This window comes from Astatotilapia calliptera, chromosome 6 (genome assembly GCF_900246225.1).
Source record: "Astatotilapia calliptera chromosome 6, fAstCal1.2, whole genome shotgun sequence".
NCBI classification, from domain to species: domain Eukaryota; kingdom Metazoa; phylum Chordata; class Actinopteri; order Cichliformes; family Cichlidae; genus Astatotilapia; species Astatotilapia calliptera.
The window spans coordinates 41,209,513-41,230,162 of record NC_039307.1 but is presented as its reverse complement, the minus strand read 5'-3'; the positions used below and the strand labels follow the sequence as shown (position 1 = coordinate 41,230,162).

General features: G+C 46.6%; 1 protein-coding gene across 3 annotated transcripts; it reads right to left on the bottom strand.

Moving 5' to 3' along the window:
* Positions 1-3,146: 3,146 nt before the first annotated feature.
* kdm2aa (lysine (K)-specific demethylase 2Aa) lies at positions 3,147-20,614 on the bottom strand. Of its 3 annotated transcripts, none has more exons than XM_026172178.1 (26): positions 20,461-20,614; positions 17,019-17,157; positions 15,920-15,998; positions 15,789-15,835; positions 15,139-15,317; positions 14,912-15,018; positions 14,750-14,843; positions 14,429-14,582; positions 14,244-14,359; positions 14,047-14,173; positions 13,716-13,945; positions 13,553-13,630; positions 9,219-9,346; positions 8,885-9,008; positions 8,662-8,790; positions 8,225-8,308; positions 7,782-8,030; positions 6,961-6,996; positions 6,775-6,880; positions 6,060-6,686; positions 5,823-5,976; positions 5,037-5,288; positions 4,788-4,951; positions 4,567-4,713; positions 3,997-4,215; positions 3,147-3,776 (listed from the first exon to the last, which is right to left on the bottom strand). In XM_026172178.1, the coding sequence occupies exons 1-26, from the start codon at positions 20,464-20,466 to the stop codon at positions 3,595-3,597; spliced, it is 3,957 nt and encodes a 1,318-aa protein (XP_026027963.1). In that variant the 5' UTR covers positions 20,467-20,614; the 3' UTR covers positions 3,147-3,594. The 3 variants fall into 3 exon arrangements, with proteins under 3 accessions (XP_026027963.1, XP_026027961.1, XP_026027964.1); XM_026172176.1 differs by lacking the exon at positions 20,461-20,614 and adding an exon at positions 19,656-20,403; XM_026172179.1 differs by lacking the exons at positions 7,782-8,030; positions 20,461-20,614 and adding an exon at positions 19,656-20,400.
* Positions 20,615-20,650: the final 36 nt, after the last annotated feature.

The following is a 20,650-nucleotide window of genomic DNA, read 5'->3' as shown; positions in this document are numbered from 1 at the left end:
CACGTCCTTTTTGCGCTGATTCTGAAGCTGTTAGTTTTATCGCTCTCCAAACAATATTGACGAACCAGCAGCAAAAGAAGATCCAAACTACGCTTCACATAAACATCGTCATGAATTCACTCTGACTTTTGCTGTTTTGCTTCCACCACGATGCACAGCTCTCTCTCTCTCTCCAACAACAGTTTCCCGTCTAAAAATCTGTTTTCTGCATTATTCGCTTGCTTGTTACGCACAAGTCTACCGTTGTTTACAGCCTGTCGGACGCTGTTTTTTTCCTTTTACTTACTTCCGAAAAGAAAACCTAATTTCTGCCGTTCAATACTGAACAAATGTAAACTTTTTAAAATTGTGCAAAATGCAAAACGCTGTCTCTCTAAAACCTCTGTAACTTTGCTCTGTTTCACTTCAGCAGCATCAGGTAATGTTCATGTGTTGATTCATGGTTTTCTTTCGTTTTTGATCTACTGCAGAATATTATTATAAAATCCAGGGCAGGAAATTCTCCTTCATGCTTTTCTGTGTTTTATCCTCAGTTACTTTGACACAAAGGCCTCTGCTGTGACGCTCACACCTTTGATAAAGTCTCACAAGTGTCAGCTTTCTTTTTATAGATATAAAAATATGGAAATGTACTGATGCATGATCTGACTTATATTTCTGAAAACCCTTTCCTGTCTGATCATTTCCTGATAACATTTACATTTACAATAATTGATTACACAGCAGTGGAGAGTAGACTTTATCACAGATGTCTCTCTGAAAGTGCTGTAACTAAAGCTGTGTCCAAATTCATGGGCTGCATCCTCCTGAGGCCGCATTTGTAGACCGATTACATCACAGCGACGCGCCGAAGCCTGTCCAAATTCGTAGACTCCTCCGAATGCAGCCGACAAATGCGTCCTCCTTTTCCCCGAATTTGAAGGATGGGTCGGGTGTGTCCTTCGTGGCCCACCATATCCCAGAATTCATAGCGCGGCCCAGCCAAACTCCAGTTTCTGGCAATGGCGGCCGCTACTAAGTTTTAAAATTACTCATACTAATCTTTCTGGGTCCCAAAATAAATTTTAAACATATTTTCAGGCGATGTGGGTGTGTAAACTTCTAATATCTGCTCAGTTTATCAAGACATTTGCAACAGTGCTTCGACGTTTTCGGAGACGTCTGTTACCCACCAGCTCGATAGCTAGCTGAGAGCTCGAGCATCACTAGAGCCGCAGAGAACGGCACAACTCCCGGCACATCATGTTCAGATTACCGTGGACTTTCCCTGCTTGGGTTAAACGTGATATATAAGTCACTTAGACAACCTAAAAATGTTATTGTTTGTCTTTTTTCAGTGTTTTGTTTGTTCGTGAGTAAATCGGTTTGGCTGAAATTAAAGTTATTAGATTAGACAAAATAAAACTTTATTGATCCCCGGGTGGGTTCCTCCTTGGTTTTCACACAGCTGACTAAACGTCAAACAGAAAACTGATTAAACAGAAGTATGAGACGGTCGAGAATTTATGCCAGTGTCCTGTAATATTTTAGATAGCAAGGAGCAGACGGCTGAGTTTATTAAACTCCACCGAGACAGCGGTGACGCTAATCAGAAGGCGAGACCATCCAATTTCACGGCCGTTTACTTTCCGGCCTACCCCGCGAAGGCCGGGTCCTCAGGAGGATGCAGCCCATGAATTTGGACACAGCTATTGTTTAAGAATATAATCCACCCACTGTTATCATCTTCAATGCCCTGTACCAACAGAGCAGCTATCTGAACGCTGCTCCAACAGAGGTCGATCATCTTATTAATAATTTTACCTCCTCACTACGTACGACTCTGGATACTGTAGCTCCTGTGAAAACTAAGTCCTCAAATTCCCATAATACACTGGGTGTTTCCTTTTCCAGTCACCTTTCTCACTCACTATGTGTTAACAGACCTCTCTGCATTGAATCATATCTGTTATTAACCTCTGTCTTTCTTCCACAGCATGTCTTTATCCTGTCTTCCTTCTCTCACCCCAACCGGTCGCAGCAGATGGCCCCGCCCCTCCCTGAGCCTGGTTCTGCCGGAGGTTTCTTCCTGTTAAAAGGGAGTTTTTCCTTCCCACTGTCGCCAAAGTGCCTGCTCATAGGGGGTCAAAATATTGTTGGGTTTTCTCTGAATCTATTATTCTACAATCTACTGTACAATATAAAGCACCTTGAGGCGACTGTTTTTGTGATTTGGCGCTGTGTAAATAAAATTGAATTGTAAAGCTACTTTACATTAGTTTTATGTGAAAAGTGTCACTTTTCATAATCTCTTTGTACCTTTCCTTCATGGTGTCAATAAAGTGCTGACAACTCAAAGAGCTTTACAGGTAACCAAACATTCATTTAGCACTCTTTGTTATCAAGGTAGTCTGGCAGACTGTCCGCTGATTCAGGAGGGGATAGCGTGCAGGGGAGTGGGTGTTGCAGACTTGAGATGTGATGGCTAATGGCAGGTACTAATCAGAAGGTTGGTGGTTCAATCACCAGCTGCTCTTGTTTGATAGAAAGCAAGTGAAGGTAGTAAAGGTGCACGTGTGTTGCATGAAGCAGAGTAGAAAACCACTATATAAGAGAAGACATTGAGTAAGTTGGTGCTGACAGGAGTGTGTGGGCCCTGGATGGGCTGACACCCCAGTGCAACATTGCATGGATCTCTCTGGATTAGCAGACTGGGACGGTTCCCATCTTTAATCCTCTAAAGCCTAACCTGTTGCCGGGCGTGTCCTACTCGGGGAGGCCCTGTGGTAGACCGAGAACATGCTGGAGAGTTCTCAGCTGGCCTGGGAACTCATTGATGTTCACCCGGATAAGACGGAGGTCTGGACTTCTAGTGCTGGATAGGAGGATGAAGACTGACGGATAGTTCTTGGAAAGTCTGTTATCAGAACACCTCACCCTTTGAACCTGCAGTAGTCTTGACACACTGCAAACTCAGAAAACAGCCCAACTAATCAGATATGAAGCAGTGTCAGTGCATATGTGGGTGCCTGCTGGAGGCGCTGAGCTGGTGGCCACGCTGCAGCTCCCTGATACAATGTTTCCATGTGGGGCACAATTCATCAGATACACCGGCTGTTTCGGCACATCTGTAAACACAGTGCTTAACAAATGGGCACAGAAACGTGGACTCTTAAAGTTTTATATGCTACACTGTCATATATGAAACAAACAACATATGTACACAGGCAATCAGTGTTAAGACGCAGAAGAGCAAAACACTGACCACCAAGACTTTAACTTCCCAAGTCCCCTGAACAAAAACAGGGGTTCTACGTTAGGTGAACATTTTAGACATGAAGGAAACGCAAACGTAACAGAGCTTCGTATTCAGGCAGTAACTCGAGATTCAGGGAACAATCTGATCTCCTGGTGATAGTTTGGCAGCATTTGCAGATAACACGTTTCAAGCGTACAAGTGTTTCTTGTAGACCAGACTAACAGAAATGCTTGAACAATGACATCAGACGACACGGGGACTTGAAGGCAGCCTTTTTGGCAGCTTTAATGCTTCAGTCCAACGTCGGCAGCTTGTGTGATCATAAATAAAATGTTTGTGTTTAGTGTGTGCTCATGTTAATCCAGGCGCTGGATGAGTTTCTCCTCCATCATGCAGTAGACAGCTACGTGGAACAGGTCGGAGATGAAGGCGTCGCAGGCTCGTCTGCTGATGCCTTTACAGCCTCTGAGGTCGAGCAGGGTCAGAGAGGAGAGGCGCTTCAGATAGGACAGGCAGCCATCGGTCAGCTCATTGCAGCCTTCAAACACACACAGACACACATTTAATGTCTTCATATGATTTTCAGGCTTTGGATCAAGAAAGAAGAGCAGCTATGAACGACCACGTGTCATCATTAGTGGCCAACAGAAGTTGTTTCCTGCAGGAATCAAAGGGATGAGGGTCTGCCAATGGAACAGCAGCCTTCCTATACTCGGGTGTGTGAAAAAGCCAACAGTGATCAGTGTGTTTGTTCAAACCTGCCAGCGTGAGCTCGGTGAGGTTATTGCGTGTGTGAGTCCCAGCTGCTGCCAACAGGGCGACCGAGGAGTCTGTTAAATCCTTGCAGTGAGCCAGGTCCAGCCTCTCCAGCTGCGGCATGTGGCGCTGCAGGAGCCTCAGAGTGGACTCAGTGATGTCCAGACCGGACAGGCGGAGCGTCACCATGTTCCTCAGTCTGCTGCGGGATGACTCCAAACCTGCGCGCACACACACACACACAGCAGACTCTGGCTTGTATTCTGATCACACAGTATCCCACGAGCTGTACAGGTGTACTACTACTACTACTTTTGATTTGGTCACATGTGTCTGGAGGAAGGTTTCTGTGCTTCTTTAGATCTCTGCTGGTTACACCTGGAAACATTTTGTGCTTGATGAAACAAACCCAATCACAAGCTTTCAGCTGATCACAATCACACTAAAGAACATGTCCCGAGCTGCTCGGCAGTGCGGCCACTGAACTTCAAGCAGTGGCGGTGCAGCCCCTCCCAGTGCTTGGAGGAGGAGTGGGGTGAAACACAGCTCACTGAGCCCACCGTGCCACTGACCAGGCAGCGTGACGATCTCTTTAATCTGGGCGTCTGTGACGCCGTCGCACCAGCGCAGGTCTAGCAGCCGTAGATGGGGCAGAGTGGGAGAAACCATTGCCGACAGACAGGACCAGGGCAGACCAGTCACACTCAGCTCTCTCAGACCTGAACACAAACAAAGGTTTAGTAAGACTCTCCAGGACAGGAGACATTCGCTTTGGGACGCCGCGCGTTCGTACCTGGGAGTCTCGTTAGCAGGCAGTTCAGCTGTCTCTTGGCCATGGGCGTCCAGGAAAGGTCCAGAGAGGTGGGCTGTCGTTTGACAATGCCTGCGAGGGCCTGATTGCTGAGCGGGCTGCACCGACTCACATCCAAGTGGCTCCACAGACGTTTGTCACAGCTCCTGCATAGGGGAGGAAGCGGTGGTCGTTTCATAAGCAGCGCGGAGCTTTGCATGTACAGAACAAGGTGACGCGAGGGTAACGTACCACTTGTACCAGGCCTTACAGACAGTCATGCAGGCCAGCAGCTCAGCTCTGTTCAAGTATCTGAACACAGACACCCAGACCTCCTTCTCCCCGCCTCTCTCATTGCCCACATCCTTAAAGGAGAGCAGAGACGGCAACGATGGAGAAGACAGGGTGGAGGACGCAGGGTGAGCAGCAGCTTCCTCTTCCTCTGAAGAAGACGCGGAGCGAGTTCGAGCGCCTCTCTCACCACGGCTACCACGCAGGCGAGGCCTATGACGACACAGCACAGCGTAGTTCTTATGTGCGATACAATCACGCACATTTGACACGGGCAGGAAAAAGCTGAGTCACTCCGTTATGGACCGAGTCTGGTCATCTAATGTTCACCATACATCCAAACAGCCTCATCCCCAATAAGATCTCCACTCTGGCCTCTTTTCTGTGCTTTTATCCAGTGACTGTCGTTTAATATTTTAAACAGTGGACTGTGCAGAGCTGGCCAGCAGCAGACAGCCCAATCATGGTGAATGGACCGGTTCTTATACAGCGCTTTATACACCCATTCACACAAGCACTCATTCTAACTGCCTAACATTCACACACGTTCACACTCTGATGGATGCATCAGAGAGCAACATGGGGTTAGTATCCTGCCCAAGGTTATTTGGTGGAACCGCCAGCCTGCTCTGCCACATGAGCACAGCAGCTGACTGTCCCAGGACTGCTCAGAGGTATCGGACATCATTGAATCATGGATGGAACACCAACACGTGACACGAAAGCTCAATATGTGCTAAAGTCTACCTGCCGGGTCCTCGTGGGGTTATGCTGTCAGCCGCGGGGTCTGTGCACCTGAGCCGTGCAGGTTTGGACAGAGCGCCCTTTCTCTGAATAAAGCCCTGCTGCCCTGCAGCAGTCCTCGGGCCCATGGCTGCTTCCAGCTTTGGAACTATGGAGCCTGAGGCATGAAAAGAGCCTTCTGTTACTCATGCTGCGCCTGCAGATGTGAGCCAATCCTAAGCTGCTGTGCTGGTTTCTTACCACACTGTCTCTTGGCCTTGTTGGGGCGCTGTAGAGTCACCGTCAGGTAGGAGCCACTCAGCAGGTCATCGCTCAGATCAGACACCAGCAGGACCGGAGGTTCTGGGTCCGAATCCCAGCGGCCTTCCTCCTCCACCTCTTCCTCCTCATCATCCTCCAGAGTGTCCATCTCCTCCTCTTCAGGGTCAAACTGCCCCTCGCTGTCTACGTCTTCATCCTCATCATCATCGGTCCTGCGCCGTCTCCTGTGTCGACGATGCTGTTCTTTATCTCCGTCCTCGCTGTCCTCCTCTTCCTCATCATCATCATCATCGTCGTCGTCGTCCTCGTCGTCATCATCCTCGTCGTCATCGTCGTCCTCGTCAGATTCGTCAGACTCATCTCCTCTTCGCTGCATTCTGGAACCTCCGCGCAACCTGACCCCTCGTCCTCGGCGTCCAGCGTCCCTCATGCCAACCCCTCGCTTGAGCTTGAGGACAGAAGATGATCCCGGACTCACGAGCCCGGCTCTGCTGCCTCTGTGGGCCGAGCCTCCTCTCAGCAGGCCTCTCCTGTTAACGCCAAAGGCCCTCTTGGAAGAGTGAGTCCCACCCCGAGCGTGAAGTGCCATCTTTCTTCTCTGAGAGGCTGCACGTGGAAGAACAAAGAATCAACTCTGTTTTCTTGATGCTGTCGCTAACTGAATCGATGAAAACAGATTTTAACAGCCACAAACCTTCATCGTCATCGTCACTGACGGAGTCTTCTCCATCGCGGCTGTGGCGCTGGCGTCTGTAGATCTTAGCCATACGAGCGTCAAGCAGAGAGGAGGACTTCCTTTTCTGGACAGCGTGGGAGGAATAATCAAAGTGATGGGAGACATAACAAATGATCTTAGAGGAGGGATCTGAGGAACACTCACCAGTGGAAGGCTGTCACCTCGGTCACCTTTAGGCTGCTGCAAAGACAAAATGGATTCTTTCAGAGTAGAAACGACCAACAGCTCAACTCAAAATCTCGATCAAACACTGGAACAACACAAACATGGTTTTTTTAATCCCTTACAAACCCGTCCACACATCAGCATGCTTTTACATGGACCAATCAGTGCTCACGGTGTGCACACCATCAGACATGTACATGAAATCCTGTCACAGTCGGCATTTATCGAGCTGAGAGCGACCTCCACCACAACCACAGAATTAGCGCTGACGATCAGACACTCATTTTTGACTCAGTACCTATCTAGCTTCAGAGAAAGGCCATTTGTCACTGAACACAAGCGCAATGAGACGATGCAGAGGGTACTCGTGTTTGTTTACTGCTCTCCGATGCTGGGAGCAGCAGAATGATTAGCACGCTCGCAGGAAATGGTTCAAAATATCCATTTCCTGTTCACAGAACGTCAGTCAGTGCTGATTCAGCAGGTCCACAGAACACCAACAACCACGTTTGTATTTATATAAAACACCTCAGTGTGTCATAGGCTAATTATACAGACCCTCAGTATAACATATGTGTGCAGCCATAAACGGATATTTGCTGCTTTACAGCTGGAGTCAGGATGAGACCCTCACTGCGTCCCAGCACGGACACTAAGCCCGGGGCACTGACTCGCTGACATCCTTTAGACCAAGCTTTGTGTCTCTTCTCTTAAGAAAGAAAAAAAAAGATGGCAAAGAAAAAGGAGTGATGTAAGCGACAGACGGGTGGATTTATGCACAAACAGGCGGCACCTCTCACCAGTCTCGAGCTGATTGGCTGAGAAGGCAGAGGGGCCGCCACCAAGAGAAGTGACGCTGAGGAGGAAGAGCAGGAAGGAAGAGAAGGAGCAGGGAAGAAACCACAGCGGACAACCTCCCCGTCCTGATGGGGGCCCACAGGACCCCCTACGCTAGGAGAGGGCCCCGGACCCAGCCTGAGGACCAGGGGGCCGTGGGGACGGATACGCTGTTGGTGGCCAGCAGCCAGCGATTCATCACTGCCTGATGACTGTGACGGAATTAAATCAAAGTCAAAAATAAATAATAATGAAAAACAAACAGGAGACATAAGCCCATTAGATCTGTCACACTGTGTGTGTGTGTGTGTGTGTGTGTGTGTGTGTGTGTGTGTGTGTGTGTGTGTGTGTGTGTGTGCGCGCGCGCGCCCAGGCTGTAACAGTGGCTAATTAATGCATTGTGTACCTCTGGATCAGTGATGCCCTGCACACACTTCGGGCACTCCCAGCAGCTCGGGAGGTCTTTATTCACCACGCCTTCCCCCTGAACCTGCAGACAAACATGCAGACAGTTACTCATGCTAGCACACAGGACTGATGAGAAGAAAGACACAGTTGAGTCACAATCTAAGGCTACGTCCACACGTACACGGGTATTTTTGAAAACGGAAAATCTCCGTTTTCAAAAATACCCGTGTACGTGTGGACGTAGCCTCAATACAACCTGGAACCTTCATGTTTGTGCCTTCAGACATGCTGTCATAGTTACTAAGTTACGAAGTTACGGTCATAGTTACAAAGGATCCAGCTTCTATTTAAGATGTAGCGAGGCTACGAGCGCTGAACTGTCAACAACAAGACGAGCACATCCCACTGAGTTGCTATATGCTCCGTGTGTCGTACTGTGAGGCAGGCAGGGTGGACGATCTGGGCACAGTTGGAGCATTCCATCAGAGTGAGGGAGGGGTCTCCGGTCTCCTCCTGATTGGGCTCTTTGCAGATCTCACACACCGCAGACAGAGGCAGGCCCGGCTGGAAGAGACGGGTCGTCAAGTATCTCACACACGCATACATGTTGCTAATTACAAAGACAATGACTAATAAAAACAAGGACCGAGTTACTAACAGAGAGACACTGTCGTAGGACACAGGTCTGCTTTAACTTCCCTGGGCCTCCAAACTTCTTCATGTCTCTGCAGAAGTTGCAGTCTCCACACTCAGGTCTCATACAGGCTTCACAGCGTTTACACCTGCGCGCACACACACAAGGACAGAACAGGATGGCTTAAAACGAAGCACGGGGCTGTGGCACATAATGAAATCCAAACATGAAAATCATTTCACTGCACTGTAAATAGTTAAAACATTTGGTATGTTGTCTTAAATATGAAGAAAAACTGCATCGTGTTTTTATATGAACTGAAGTAACAAAAGGTTTGACACAGGTACGACTTCCTTACCTGACCCTGCGTCGTCTCAACACGGACATGGAAGACGCTGGTTTTTGAGGTCGTGGAGTGATGGGAGTGGAGGACAGTTTAGGGCGAGGTGGTGGTGGGGGAGGGGGAGGAGGTTGGTACCATGATGGCTGGAAGCATAAGAGAAAAACACTTTAATGTGTTGTCCTTGGGACATTTGTCTTCTAAAGAAATCTTTTGCTATCAAAAATGTGTTTTTCATTCATCAAATGGTCTGAAAATAACAGAAGTTATTCATTACTGTGCTATGCATGACTGGAATAAGTTTTAAGTAATTTCATTTATTTATGGGGTTTTTATAACACCTGTGGTCCTCGAGGACAAAAGTCCCCAAAGTACAAGGTGTTGCAAACAACCTACTGCTTTCAAACACCTTTGATCTTGGATCACTGATGTGTGGGCTCAAGCAAAGGTCACAACAACCACAACAACATTCAATTAAGTTTTATTTACACAGCGCCAAATCACAACAACAGTCACATCAAGGTGCTTCATATTGTAAGGTAGACTCTACAATAATACATACACACAAAGTAGCTCACAGGCCGCCACTGCTCTGGAGGCTTGTGAGCTACTTTTTTAAACCATGTTGTGCAAAGCAATGACCAGTAGGACAAAGCACATATTGTCCTCTAGTATAATGAGGAGGGAGAATCAATGTTCAGGAAGATCCAGGGTTAGAAGATATAGAAAATATTGTCAATATTTAGAGCACATGCTACCCTTTCTCTGAAAAAGCACATCAGCCACCTGCAGAAGTGGAAGAAGGCTATGAAGTGAAGAAAAGTGATGAAGAATCTGAACTATGTTCAAGTAGGTTCTCAGGCATCCAGGACATGGTAGTCTGAGGAGCTTGGAGAGAAAGTGACTGGGCTTCTTGAAGTTTCTTGAATTTTCAGAATGTGAAACTGAAATAGAAGATGTGTCAGAGGACTACACATCATCCATTTCAATTATGATGAAGACAAAGAATCAAGCAGGAAAGAGGAATCAGCTGAGACAGAGGAATATTTGCAGTAACGTGAGGAAACACTGATCTGGTCTTCTAACCTTCCCAGTGACAGACGATGCCTGACTCTCTCATGTGCCTCAGAGAAAGATGATCTACCACAGTCCAAGCACATGTGCCAGGTCCCATACTCCTTCAGTGGCTTTTCTACTCGAGTACTGAAAGCATTATACACAGTGTATTCTGCTTGTATTCTGCTTTTTAACGTTCACATGCCAATGGATGCATCAGAGACCAAGTTGGGGTTCAGTAACTTGCCCAAGGACACCTTGGTAAGAACTCCAGACTAGAGCACACAGAGATTGAACCAACAACCATCCAATTAGCAGATGACCTGCTCTACAGCCAACTCAATGATGAACAAGGAGGGACAACAAGAGAGGAAGAAAAATGGACCGAATGCAGCTGTAGGCATATGTGGGTGTGTTGATTCTTACTGCCGTGCATCCAGTAGAGTCGCTACGGCCAGTTTATGACATCCTGAGTCTGGTAGAGAAGTTTTCATGCTGACACAAGATTAATCATAGAAGCACAAAAAGGACATAATTTCTTGATAAAGACACAATAGATGATCGTCGTTCATGACACAAACGTGCTCCCATTTGAGGTGTATGATGTGTGTTGGTGTTGACTTGACTTGAAACACAAGTGGGTGTTCCTCCTGCTGTGATGTAAGATCCTGGTACTGATGTGACTGTATGAGCACCAAGTCCCCTTCAGAGGACTCTGTCCCCTCCAACAGAACATCCAAGTAAACCAGGGAACTTTGAGACAAAAACATGGGCAGCATGTGATGCAGGTCCAGCTGTACATGGAACATGCTCGTGTGCGATGGCAAACCGTCTGTCCTGCAGTCAGGACACGAGTTGTCCCTAACATTGCAGGTTTCCAAAAGAAAACAATCACCTGTAACAGCTTGTTTACTGTATATGCCCCTTGGCCTGCAACTGCAGAAAGAATGCTGTCCATGATGGGACCAGTGCAGAGGAATAAACCTGAGCTTCCTCCTGCACTTGGGTCAAATATGGACACGCCTTTGTCCTCATGAAAGTTTGCCTTCACTCAGACTCATGCCCTCCTACCATGCCAAAATATAGAAAACTGTCAGGCAATGAGTTGGAATAAAGTTGAATAAAACCTTGAAACACAGAGATGGATGATATTTTATACTTGTTGCTTCAAAGCAAACGGGGTCATTTTTGAGCCCAGAGGACAACAGATGTGATTATGTGCTGCCAGTAAAAAACTTGTAGTTTAAAAACAGCTTTCTAAATTAACTTTGACATAAACCCGTCTGTGATCATCTGTTAAAGCAGCCGACTCTGGTTGTGAAACGATCCTCACGATTTCTGATGATTTAATTTATTTTTTACCCGAAAACAGAAAAAATTCATTTTTATGAGGTTTTTATCAGACTTACATTTGAAATGGAATAAAAGGAATTGTGTTTGAATTAAGTTTTAATTAAAAGTGTGGGAAAAACAAACTTCATATTAATTATGCATCAGTCAAACCAGATGGGGACATTGTTGTCCCCTGAGGACCACAGCTGTGTGGAAATCAGGAGGACATTATGAGGGACAGACGAGCTCTACAGAGGGTTGTGCGGTCAGCTGAGCGCACCATCCGCTCCGAGCTCCCTGACCTGCACTCAATCTACAGCAGGCGGTGCTGGACCAAGGCCAGGAAGATGGTGAAGGACCTCAGCCATCCCAACAACAGACTGTTCTCTCTGCTGAGGTCAGGAAAGCGATTCCGCTCCCTGAAGACCAACACAGAGAGACTGAGGAGGAGCTTCTTCCCGCAGGCGATACGGTCTCTCAATCACACCACCACACAGTACTGACCCACACATATGGTTCTTACACACACACTGGACTTTCTGGACTTTGGTTTTGCACAACACTGGTCACTATATTCTTCATTTCCGGTTAATACTTGTACAGCTGCTGTTATTGTGTATATATTTATTTATATTTCTTCATACATTCTTATATAGTTCTATATTGTGTATTTTGTTGTACAGTTATTTTATTTTCAACTTTAATTTATATATTTTATCTTATTCTTTCCCAGTTAAATTTACCCTTCATTCTAATTTGTGTTGTACAGTTATTTCATTTTTAACCTTAATTTATATTTTATTCCTTCCTAGTTAAATTTACCCTTTTTAATTTTTCATATTTATTTCCTATCTTATTCATAGCCTTTTCCTTTTTTGTTTTCTTTAGGTCACGAGCAGTTGTCCAAGCATTTCACTACATATCGTACTGTGTATGACTGTGTACGTGACAAATAAAATTTGAATTTGAATTTGAATGAGGGTTAATTATTTACACTAGAAAATGACTTTGATCACTTGGACTTGATGGATTGTTCAAAGTCAGTTACCAGCAGTCCAGCACACTGGGACAGACATTAGCAGTGGAAGCTGGTACGATGACACAGGAAGTATACATGCTGCCTTCAGAAGCCGCCACAGCGGACCATCAGCCCCCATCTCACCCTGTCCCAGCACCCCCTGCATGTCCTCCTTCACTACATCCATGAACCTCCTCTGAGGCCTTCCCGTTTCCCTCCTCCCTGCTGCTTCTCTTCTTATCAGAGCTTATGCACCATCAATCGCTAAAGGTCAGGACAGAACAAGTGTGCGAACGACTAAACATCTGGTAGTCATCCTACCCAGTCCCAGTTTGGCTGTATAAGGAAACACATTTACCTCCGGGTGACCCGGGTGACCCCCCCCCCCCCCCCCGTGAAGCATAAGAAAACAGATGGGGGAAAGAAAAAAAAAAAGAGCTGAATATTGGCTTTATGTGCATGTTATCGTTATATAAATAATTTGTTGTTGTTGTGGTCCGTTTGCACGGCTGGTCACAGGGACTTTTACGACTGCTCGTAATGTCCGAACAAACATCTGGACGCTCGATTGACACACATCTTTGTGCGCACGCACGGTTAGCTCTGCTGGACAGACGAGACCAGAGTGGACGTGTTAGCACGTGTCCAAACTTGGTGCTGTGTATTATGACCACAGTCGGCACAAACAGCTCAGAGTGCAGAGCTGAGGATCTGCAATCAGTGTCTGTAACGCAGAGTTAAATGAACAGCACACACAGAAACTGTTATGTGTGTTAAAGGTTTAAAAACTACCGAGTCACGAGGCGTACTTCACAGGACTGTGGACAGGATCATAAACCTCCTTCATGTGACTCAGTCTCTCTCTGCACAGACGGAGTGCTCCACGGACCAGAGGCAGGGTTACCATGACAAGTGTGCAGTCTGTTGGTGAATAAAGACCGCTTACCCTCTTCGGCCACCTGACGATGGGCCGTCCTGTGTACGACATGCTGGGATTGTCATTAGCGTGCTCCTTCAGTAGTGCCTGCAGGACAGCAGAGACATGAGCGTGACAGAAAGAACCGCGAGGCTCACATGGAGCTCCACGACGACATACAGACGAGCGATACCTTGATGTGTGTGATGAGCGCCGGGGCGTTGTGTATCCCTGCTGGGACACACTTCTTGTTAGAGGGCAGAGCTTCCAGTTTACCCAGCAGGTTCCAGAGTCCCTCCAGTTCAAGGGGGGTCAGGTGGACCTTAAGTGGAAGCTTCTCAGAGTCTTCCTCACTGCCAACACCCTCCCCCTCAGTCTTCAGCTGCTCACTGACTGGATCTGAGCCACACAGATTCTTCAGACCTTCATGAAGGAAATAAGAAAGACTCAGAACTGACCAGTATGGCCCACACAACACGCATGTGTGTCCCCCAGTGGGCAGTGACTGCGGGCTGTGTACATACCAATGCCCAGGGAGTGTTTCTGAAACTCTGGGGTGAGGTAGGAGGTCTTCGTCAGGCTGAAGACGTAGCGTTCCAGCACGTACCAGCACATCTCATAGTAGAAGGGGTAACGAAACTTCGCTGGAACCTGCAGGAGGTAAAAAGATTAAAGTCTATTCACGTTCATTCAGCAGCTCATGCAGAGCCTGCTCACCTACCCGCGTTCTGTCCTCTATGCTACAGATGTTGAGCTGCATGGGGATGTTAAAGCTGTGCAAGAAGTTTCCTCCAAAGACCATCGAGTCCACCGGGGTGTAAACGGCATGAATCCAACCTGTAGCACACAGTGATTATAAGACCACAGGACTGCTTCTGCAGGTAGTGAGTGCACGTCAGTGTGTACCTGAGGGTATGATGAAGGTGCAGCCCCGCTTCAGTTCAACCCTCTGGCAGTCAGACGCTCTGTCTCCCAAGAACACATCTCCTTGTTTCCCTGACAGTACCCAGTTCTCATAGAGCTCCAGGTTCTGAGGAGTCGGAGGAATCAGCCAAAACACCTGCAAACAAAAGTGTAATTCACTGTGCTCTGCTGTGGGACAAAACAGACACTTTCAGGAGGCCCCTCCCCTTCTAGCCTGTTCTTTATACTTGACAGGACTTATGCGTTGACCCGAAGCTGTAACGGGAAAGAGATCGTCTCTTAGCCGGCCCCTCGTGGCCTCACCTTGCTCCCTCTCAGTATGTGGTACCATACTGAAGTCCCACCGAAGTCGATGTGGAAGTCTGTGTAGCAGCCCTCAACACTCATCAGACAGTACCTGTGGAGACATCATCGTCATCACGGCTCACATCCTGCCGCCACACTTGCCTACAGCAGGACACTTACTTCTGTACTTTGGGGTACTGCATGTCATTGATAGAGTTAGTCGAGTCTCTCTGTCTCTCTTTCAGATGCCGAGGCCACATGTTGTCCACCCAGTCGATCAGATCGACCTACACGTGCAAACGTGAGACAAAATACAAACAGTGAGAAAAAACAAACAGATTAAAATCACTTTAAAGGTTTTTATTTCCTGTCAGCAGTTCCAGTCAAACAGGCCTGCAGGTACATACTGTGGCAGGCCTCTTGACCCAGTTCTCCAGTTTGGTGTGGCTGAACTCCAGGCTGATAACATTATAGAGCTTCTCTCTCTGACACGGGGGGGTCTCATAGTAACGTGTCCACTGGGCCATGGACATCTCGGTCCCCTTCTGAGTGCTCACATCCATCACATCTATCATGCGTCTGCTACCTGAGAGGGGAGCCTTCTGTTAGACACAGCGTGACACAAGAGGCTGCTCACAACAGCTGGGCGGATGTCGAGCTTCTCCAGAAACCTCACTGAGTGAGGAGCATCAAGACAACGTTCAAAGTAATGACTTTATTTATCATTTTGTCCTTAAGTTGATCAGCAGTGAGTGTTTCACATACAGGCTCATTGGCTGAAATGGCTCTATATGAATAAAATTCAGTTTGTGCTAATCTGAAGCTACCTGTACACCTATGGACATGATTCAGTTAGAAATCACCTCTAATTAGTATCACTGACAGTTATTTTCAACAATTAGGTTCAATTTCTTCTTTGTTTTTAATAGAAAACCCCGTATTTTAAATAAGTGTGTAATTACAGCATTTATTACCTAAATCACTGCGTTTGTACAGCGAGGCAAAGCCAGGACTGAAGCTGATGCTTAGTAGCAGTGTGTAACTGAACGAGCCTTACCGACAAACATCTTGACGTCATTGACGCTGAAGTCAGGATCTGGCATCCTGCAGAACCAGAGGACACAACATCATTACATCAGCTCAGTTTATAGACGTATTTAATAACACTGAAGTTACACAGGGGCCTACTTGATTCCCAGTCCATCAGGCTTCTCAAAAACGACGGGGTCCCTCAGACCACCTCTCTGAATGAATGCGTATGTAAAGTCTGCAGAGAAATATACAAGCGTCATTCAACACAGGACTATAATCCATAGGACAAGAAGTACTGTCCTATGGATAATTAGGACAGTACTGTTGTTTCTTATATTAGGCCAGCTTCCATCCTTCCACCAGATAAAACCTCCACAAACGCCAGATTGACACGAGTTTATTTCTACGCTCTGTGACTGGTGTGTTGGTTTCTTGGGATTTGCAGATTTCACGGGGAGGTGATGTCAGAGTGCATGCAGCTGACCTTTTACAGTCACATGTATGAGCACAGCTCATGACATCACAGTGAACACCGTGTGCACTGTCCAGGGTCCTGAAAGCACATCTTTGTGTGGCATCCTAATAAACTGGCATATCTCACTCTTCAAGCACGATCTCTCAAATTTCTGTGACACCACCTCAGTGCAGCAACGACTGCTGCTTTATAAGACATGTTTCTTCATTTAAATATTCCCTCGCTATAAGATTCTAAGAAGCAAAGAAAAAAGCGTCAGGCTCTGAAAAATAAAGCTCAGACGCAAAGACTCAAAGCTTAAACCCATATAAGAAACACAAAGACACTATACCTACGAATACAGTGTGTTTGTACACGTCCAGCCATCTCTCTCACACACACAACAATAAAAGTCATTTGGTTTGATTTGACAAGGGGAGTGGCCTAGTTTATATTGCGAGGATCGAACCAATCTGCAACAACAGGTATGTGGACGAGCCGAACAACGCACCTGGTAAGAGCTTAACAGTGCACAGACTCTGCAGACGGGATCGTTTCTGCCCAACTGCAGGGTCCCCTAGTATGAGCTGCTACGGGCAAAAATTATGGGTAGTGTCATCTGTAGCGCTTTTACCATGTGATACGACCTTGACCCAGTTAAATCAGCTGATGTCTACTGTCACACAAACGCTGAACGTAATATGTTGATGTGGGTGTGGCTGTTGGACTGCTGGACGGACAGAACCCAGGACACACTCCCTCCCTTTGGGAGAGAACGATGGAGACAGTGTTCACACCAACCTTTTCCATCCATGCGAAGCACTCGGTCAGAGCTGAACCTCTCACTGTTAACCTTCTCCTCCAGGTCAAACATCCTCCTCCCATCAATCTCCTCATCTGAGATGCCATCATCATGGTAACGCTGCTGGTTACGAGCACGCTAGAGAGGAGAACAGAGTAAGAGGGGTGGTAAAAGACAGAGGACTGAAGTGCTTTGGATGGACATTAACCCAAACTGGACAGTCCTTCTTATCAAACCAACCGCAAAAGAAAAAGTCCAAAGTGGCGCTTCACAGAGTGGCAGCTAAAAGGATAATAGGTAACCATTTCTACAGCCTCGTGCCAAATATCTGAAAACTAATTATGGTTCATGAGCATTAGGTTCTGTAGGGGAAGCTTCCCAGCACTTCCAAGTGTTCACTCACAGGGATCACCTCTGTCGTATCCTAGGCCTGACAGCAGCTACTGAGTACTGAATGGGTATAAATGAAATGGGCTTGAATGACAGTCCACGTTAGGGCCCACCTCAGTTCTTTTTGACCAAGAAGATGAAAACGGCTTCATCGTGAAGCATCAGGAACTATAAAATCAGCACTTTAATAGATTCATTGTCCTCAAAACGATCCGACTTTGGGCCCGAGGCTGCAGCCTCCCACAGGAGACACCGAGAGGACACCAGCGCACCACGGGGCCGACACACGGAGACAAGTACACACAGAACTTAATCGGATTCACGTGCACAGGTGTGAACTCCAGCAAAGGGAGGAAGAGGCATGTGTGATCATCATCATCATGTTAGTCCAGGATCGAGACTGCAACTGATCATCACATTGTTGTGATTAGGGCTGTGCCATATCGTACCGTTCACGGGAATACCGGTGTAATGTTGGGCAATAATAAGAAAATGAAATATGGCGATAGAATATGGGTAAAACGCGCATGCGCAGTGCCTTTGTTTACATACGCACATGGAGGAACAATCATGGCAGCGACGGAGAACGACAAGAGCGAAAGTGGATCGTTGAATGAAACGAACCAGAACTGGTTTGTAAAAATGCTGCAGCTTCAGTGGTGTGGAACTGGTTTAGCTTTCGTCCGTCAGATACACAACAAAGCACTGTTTTTGGTAGCGCATGCTAGCGGGCCGTCGTTATTACCGAACACGGCGCTCAAGAATCTATCAAAGTACGACTTTGCTGAACTATGAAGCCGCACCACTGGATGGATTGTCTTGCTGACAGATTGGTTAAACTGTCAGCAACGAATTTGCACTGTTACATTTTTATACAACTTTAATGTGCATACAAACAAACAAACAGCTGCTTGTTTAAGTGAAAATACATTGATTTTTTTTGCACTAATAAAGTTGAGATGTAAAGTATTTTGTCTCGTGTCAATTATATCGTCAGTTATTTTGTTATCGCAAATGTTTAAATATATATGGTTATAAGTATTTTGGCCATATTGCCCTGCCCCAGTTGTGATGTATAGTTGTTTATAGCAGAGTCTTCTGGAGCAAACCACGAGCTCTAAGTGTTAATAAACAAGTTATCAACATAAATTAACAGCCAACTTATTTCACTCATGCTGGTTTGCTAGTGTTACTCTTTTTAAGCACCTGCTGACTTCTTTTATAATGCTAACTGAAAGCTCAGGCGACGTCATTGGCTGGCTGCAACATTTATCCTGGCCCTGCATCATTATTTTGATGATGTCAAACAGATACTTGGGGTACAGACTGATAACACACGTACACTGAACCCGCGTGTGAAACGTGCGTCCATCACAGTCTTCATGTTCCTCAGGACTCTTACCTTATTAGGTCCTTTTTAAAGAAAATAAACCTGGAGTTGAAAATGATGGGGAAAGGCGCTGGGTGCCATCTTATCCTAACCCCTCATACTAACATACACACACTCTTCATTAACTGATGCCTCAGGCACAGATTCATTAGTACTTTTGGCTGTTGGTCATTATAAGTCATTCAGCATTTTCCTTTGTATAATGTACAAGTACTAAAAGGTTAACTATAGAGTTTCCCTCAATTACCTCCTTATTAGCTGCATTTTCACAGTAAATAACAAAGTTCTGTATATGAATTTGCCTACGATTTCAAAACACTTCTAAGGAACATGAACAGTAAGTCTGCAGGTACACAAAACTGCAAGCAGCAGGCGTGTCTGTTTACTCACAAACAGACACACTTGAGAAAAAAATTTGGACATGAAAGCAAAGTGCTGGTTATCACCACTCCACACCTGCCCGGTAGCAACTGCCATGTGTTGGCCAGAGAGAGGACCACTGTGTTTATTTGGTAGATCAATGAAAGGACTCAGTTACTTGAGAGGGAGTTGCCCACAGCTCTCTTCAGTTTGACACCCTGCTCTACAGCATATCTTCCAACAATACCACCCGCTGTGCTTCACCCTCACGGACCCGGCGCATACTGTGATGCAGCTTTGTCAGATATGGTACTGCACAAGACGCACGTGAACCTGAAGCTCAGAGATAAAGTTGCAGTGATTTGACCGAAGGCAGACACTGAGCGTTGAGACTGCTCTGCGTCCCTGCATCCTGCAGTGGTCTCCCGCTGTAACAGAAAACAGGGCTCAGGCTGAGGTAGCAGAACCAGCGTGTTGGAATCTGCCCGACACTTACCAGTCTTTTGCTGCAGCGCGGTTTGGAATCATCCATTTTCATTCATGGAACCAAAGGCGGGTCCGGAGTGCCACTACAGACACCAGTGGGCAGCGATGGTCCCACAGGAGCCGTCACTGTGCTGTCCTGGCAGGGCTCGCTGCCTACCTCTAATTCACCGACTTCTTACAATTTAGTCGCATACAGAGCCGGACTCGCTGGCGTTTAGAAAATCCGACAGGACGGTTTAATGTTCGAGCTTCTTTATCTGGTTTTTAACAGCCTCTCTAGCTTACGTAGCTGCCCTGTCACTACCCTACAGAGACAAAACGACATGACTCCGGAACGGCTATCAACATTTAAAAAAACAACAAGAAGCTGGCACTATTACTTGCTTTAGTCCTAGCATGGTAATAAAGTTAGTTCCTTCTCCGAACAGCCGCCATTTTCACTATACCCCGCCCACAAACGGACACTGGACCATTCACACTCATGCCCACGACCCTTTCATTGGACTACAGCTGTGCCACTCACGCGAAAGAGCTGTAATTTCTGATTGGATATGGCCAGCCAATCAACATATAAAGAAATTGGGAAGCAACCAATAACAGCACACTTCCAAAACAAGCTCACATCTAATTGGTTGATATAGTCAAAACAGGTCGACTAGTGGACAAACGCGTAATCAGTCATAAGAACTAGCCAATCGCGCTAACAGTTATCGTGCTAACAGTTATCACAATAACCACCGTCTATCACTCAATACAACTAGTCATTACTTTCAAATAACACGATTACACAAAAATAATGCGTTTTAAATGCCTACCCCCATCGCAGCGGAGATCCGTCCACTTACAAACACCCGCCGTAATCGGAGACGTATTACGCCCTCTGTGGCCTGTTTTCTTCTCTCAGAGGCACACGGCGGACGGACACGTTTTGTAGCCTTCAACCCAACAAGGAAGTGCCCGCCGCCCCATAAATGGAAGTGCACTTTGAACAGCTTACTGTTGATT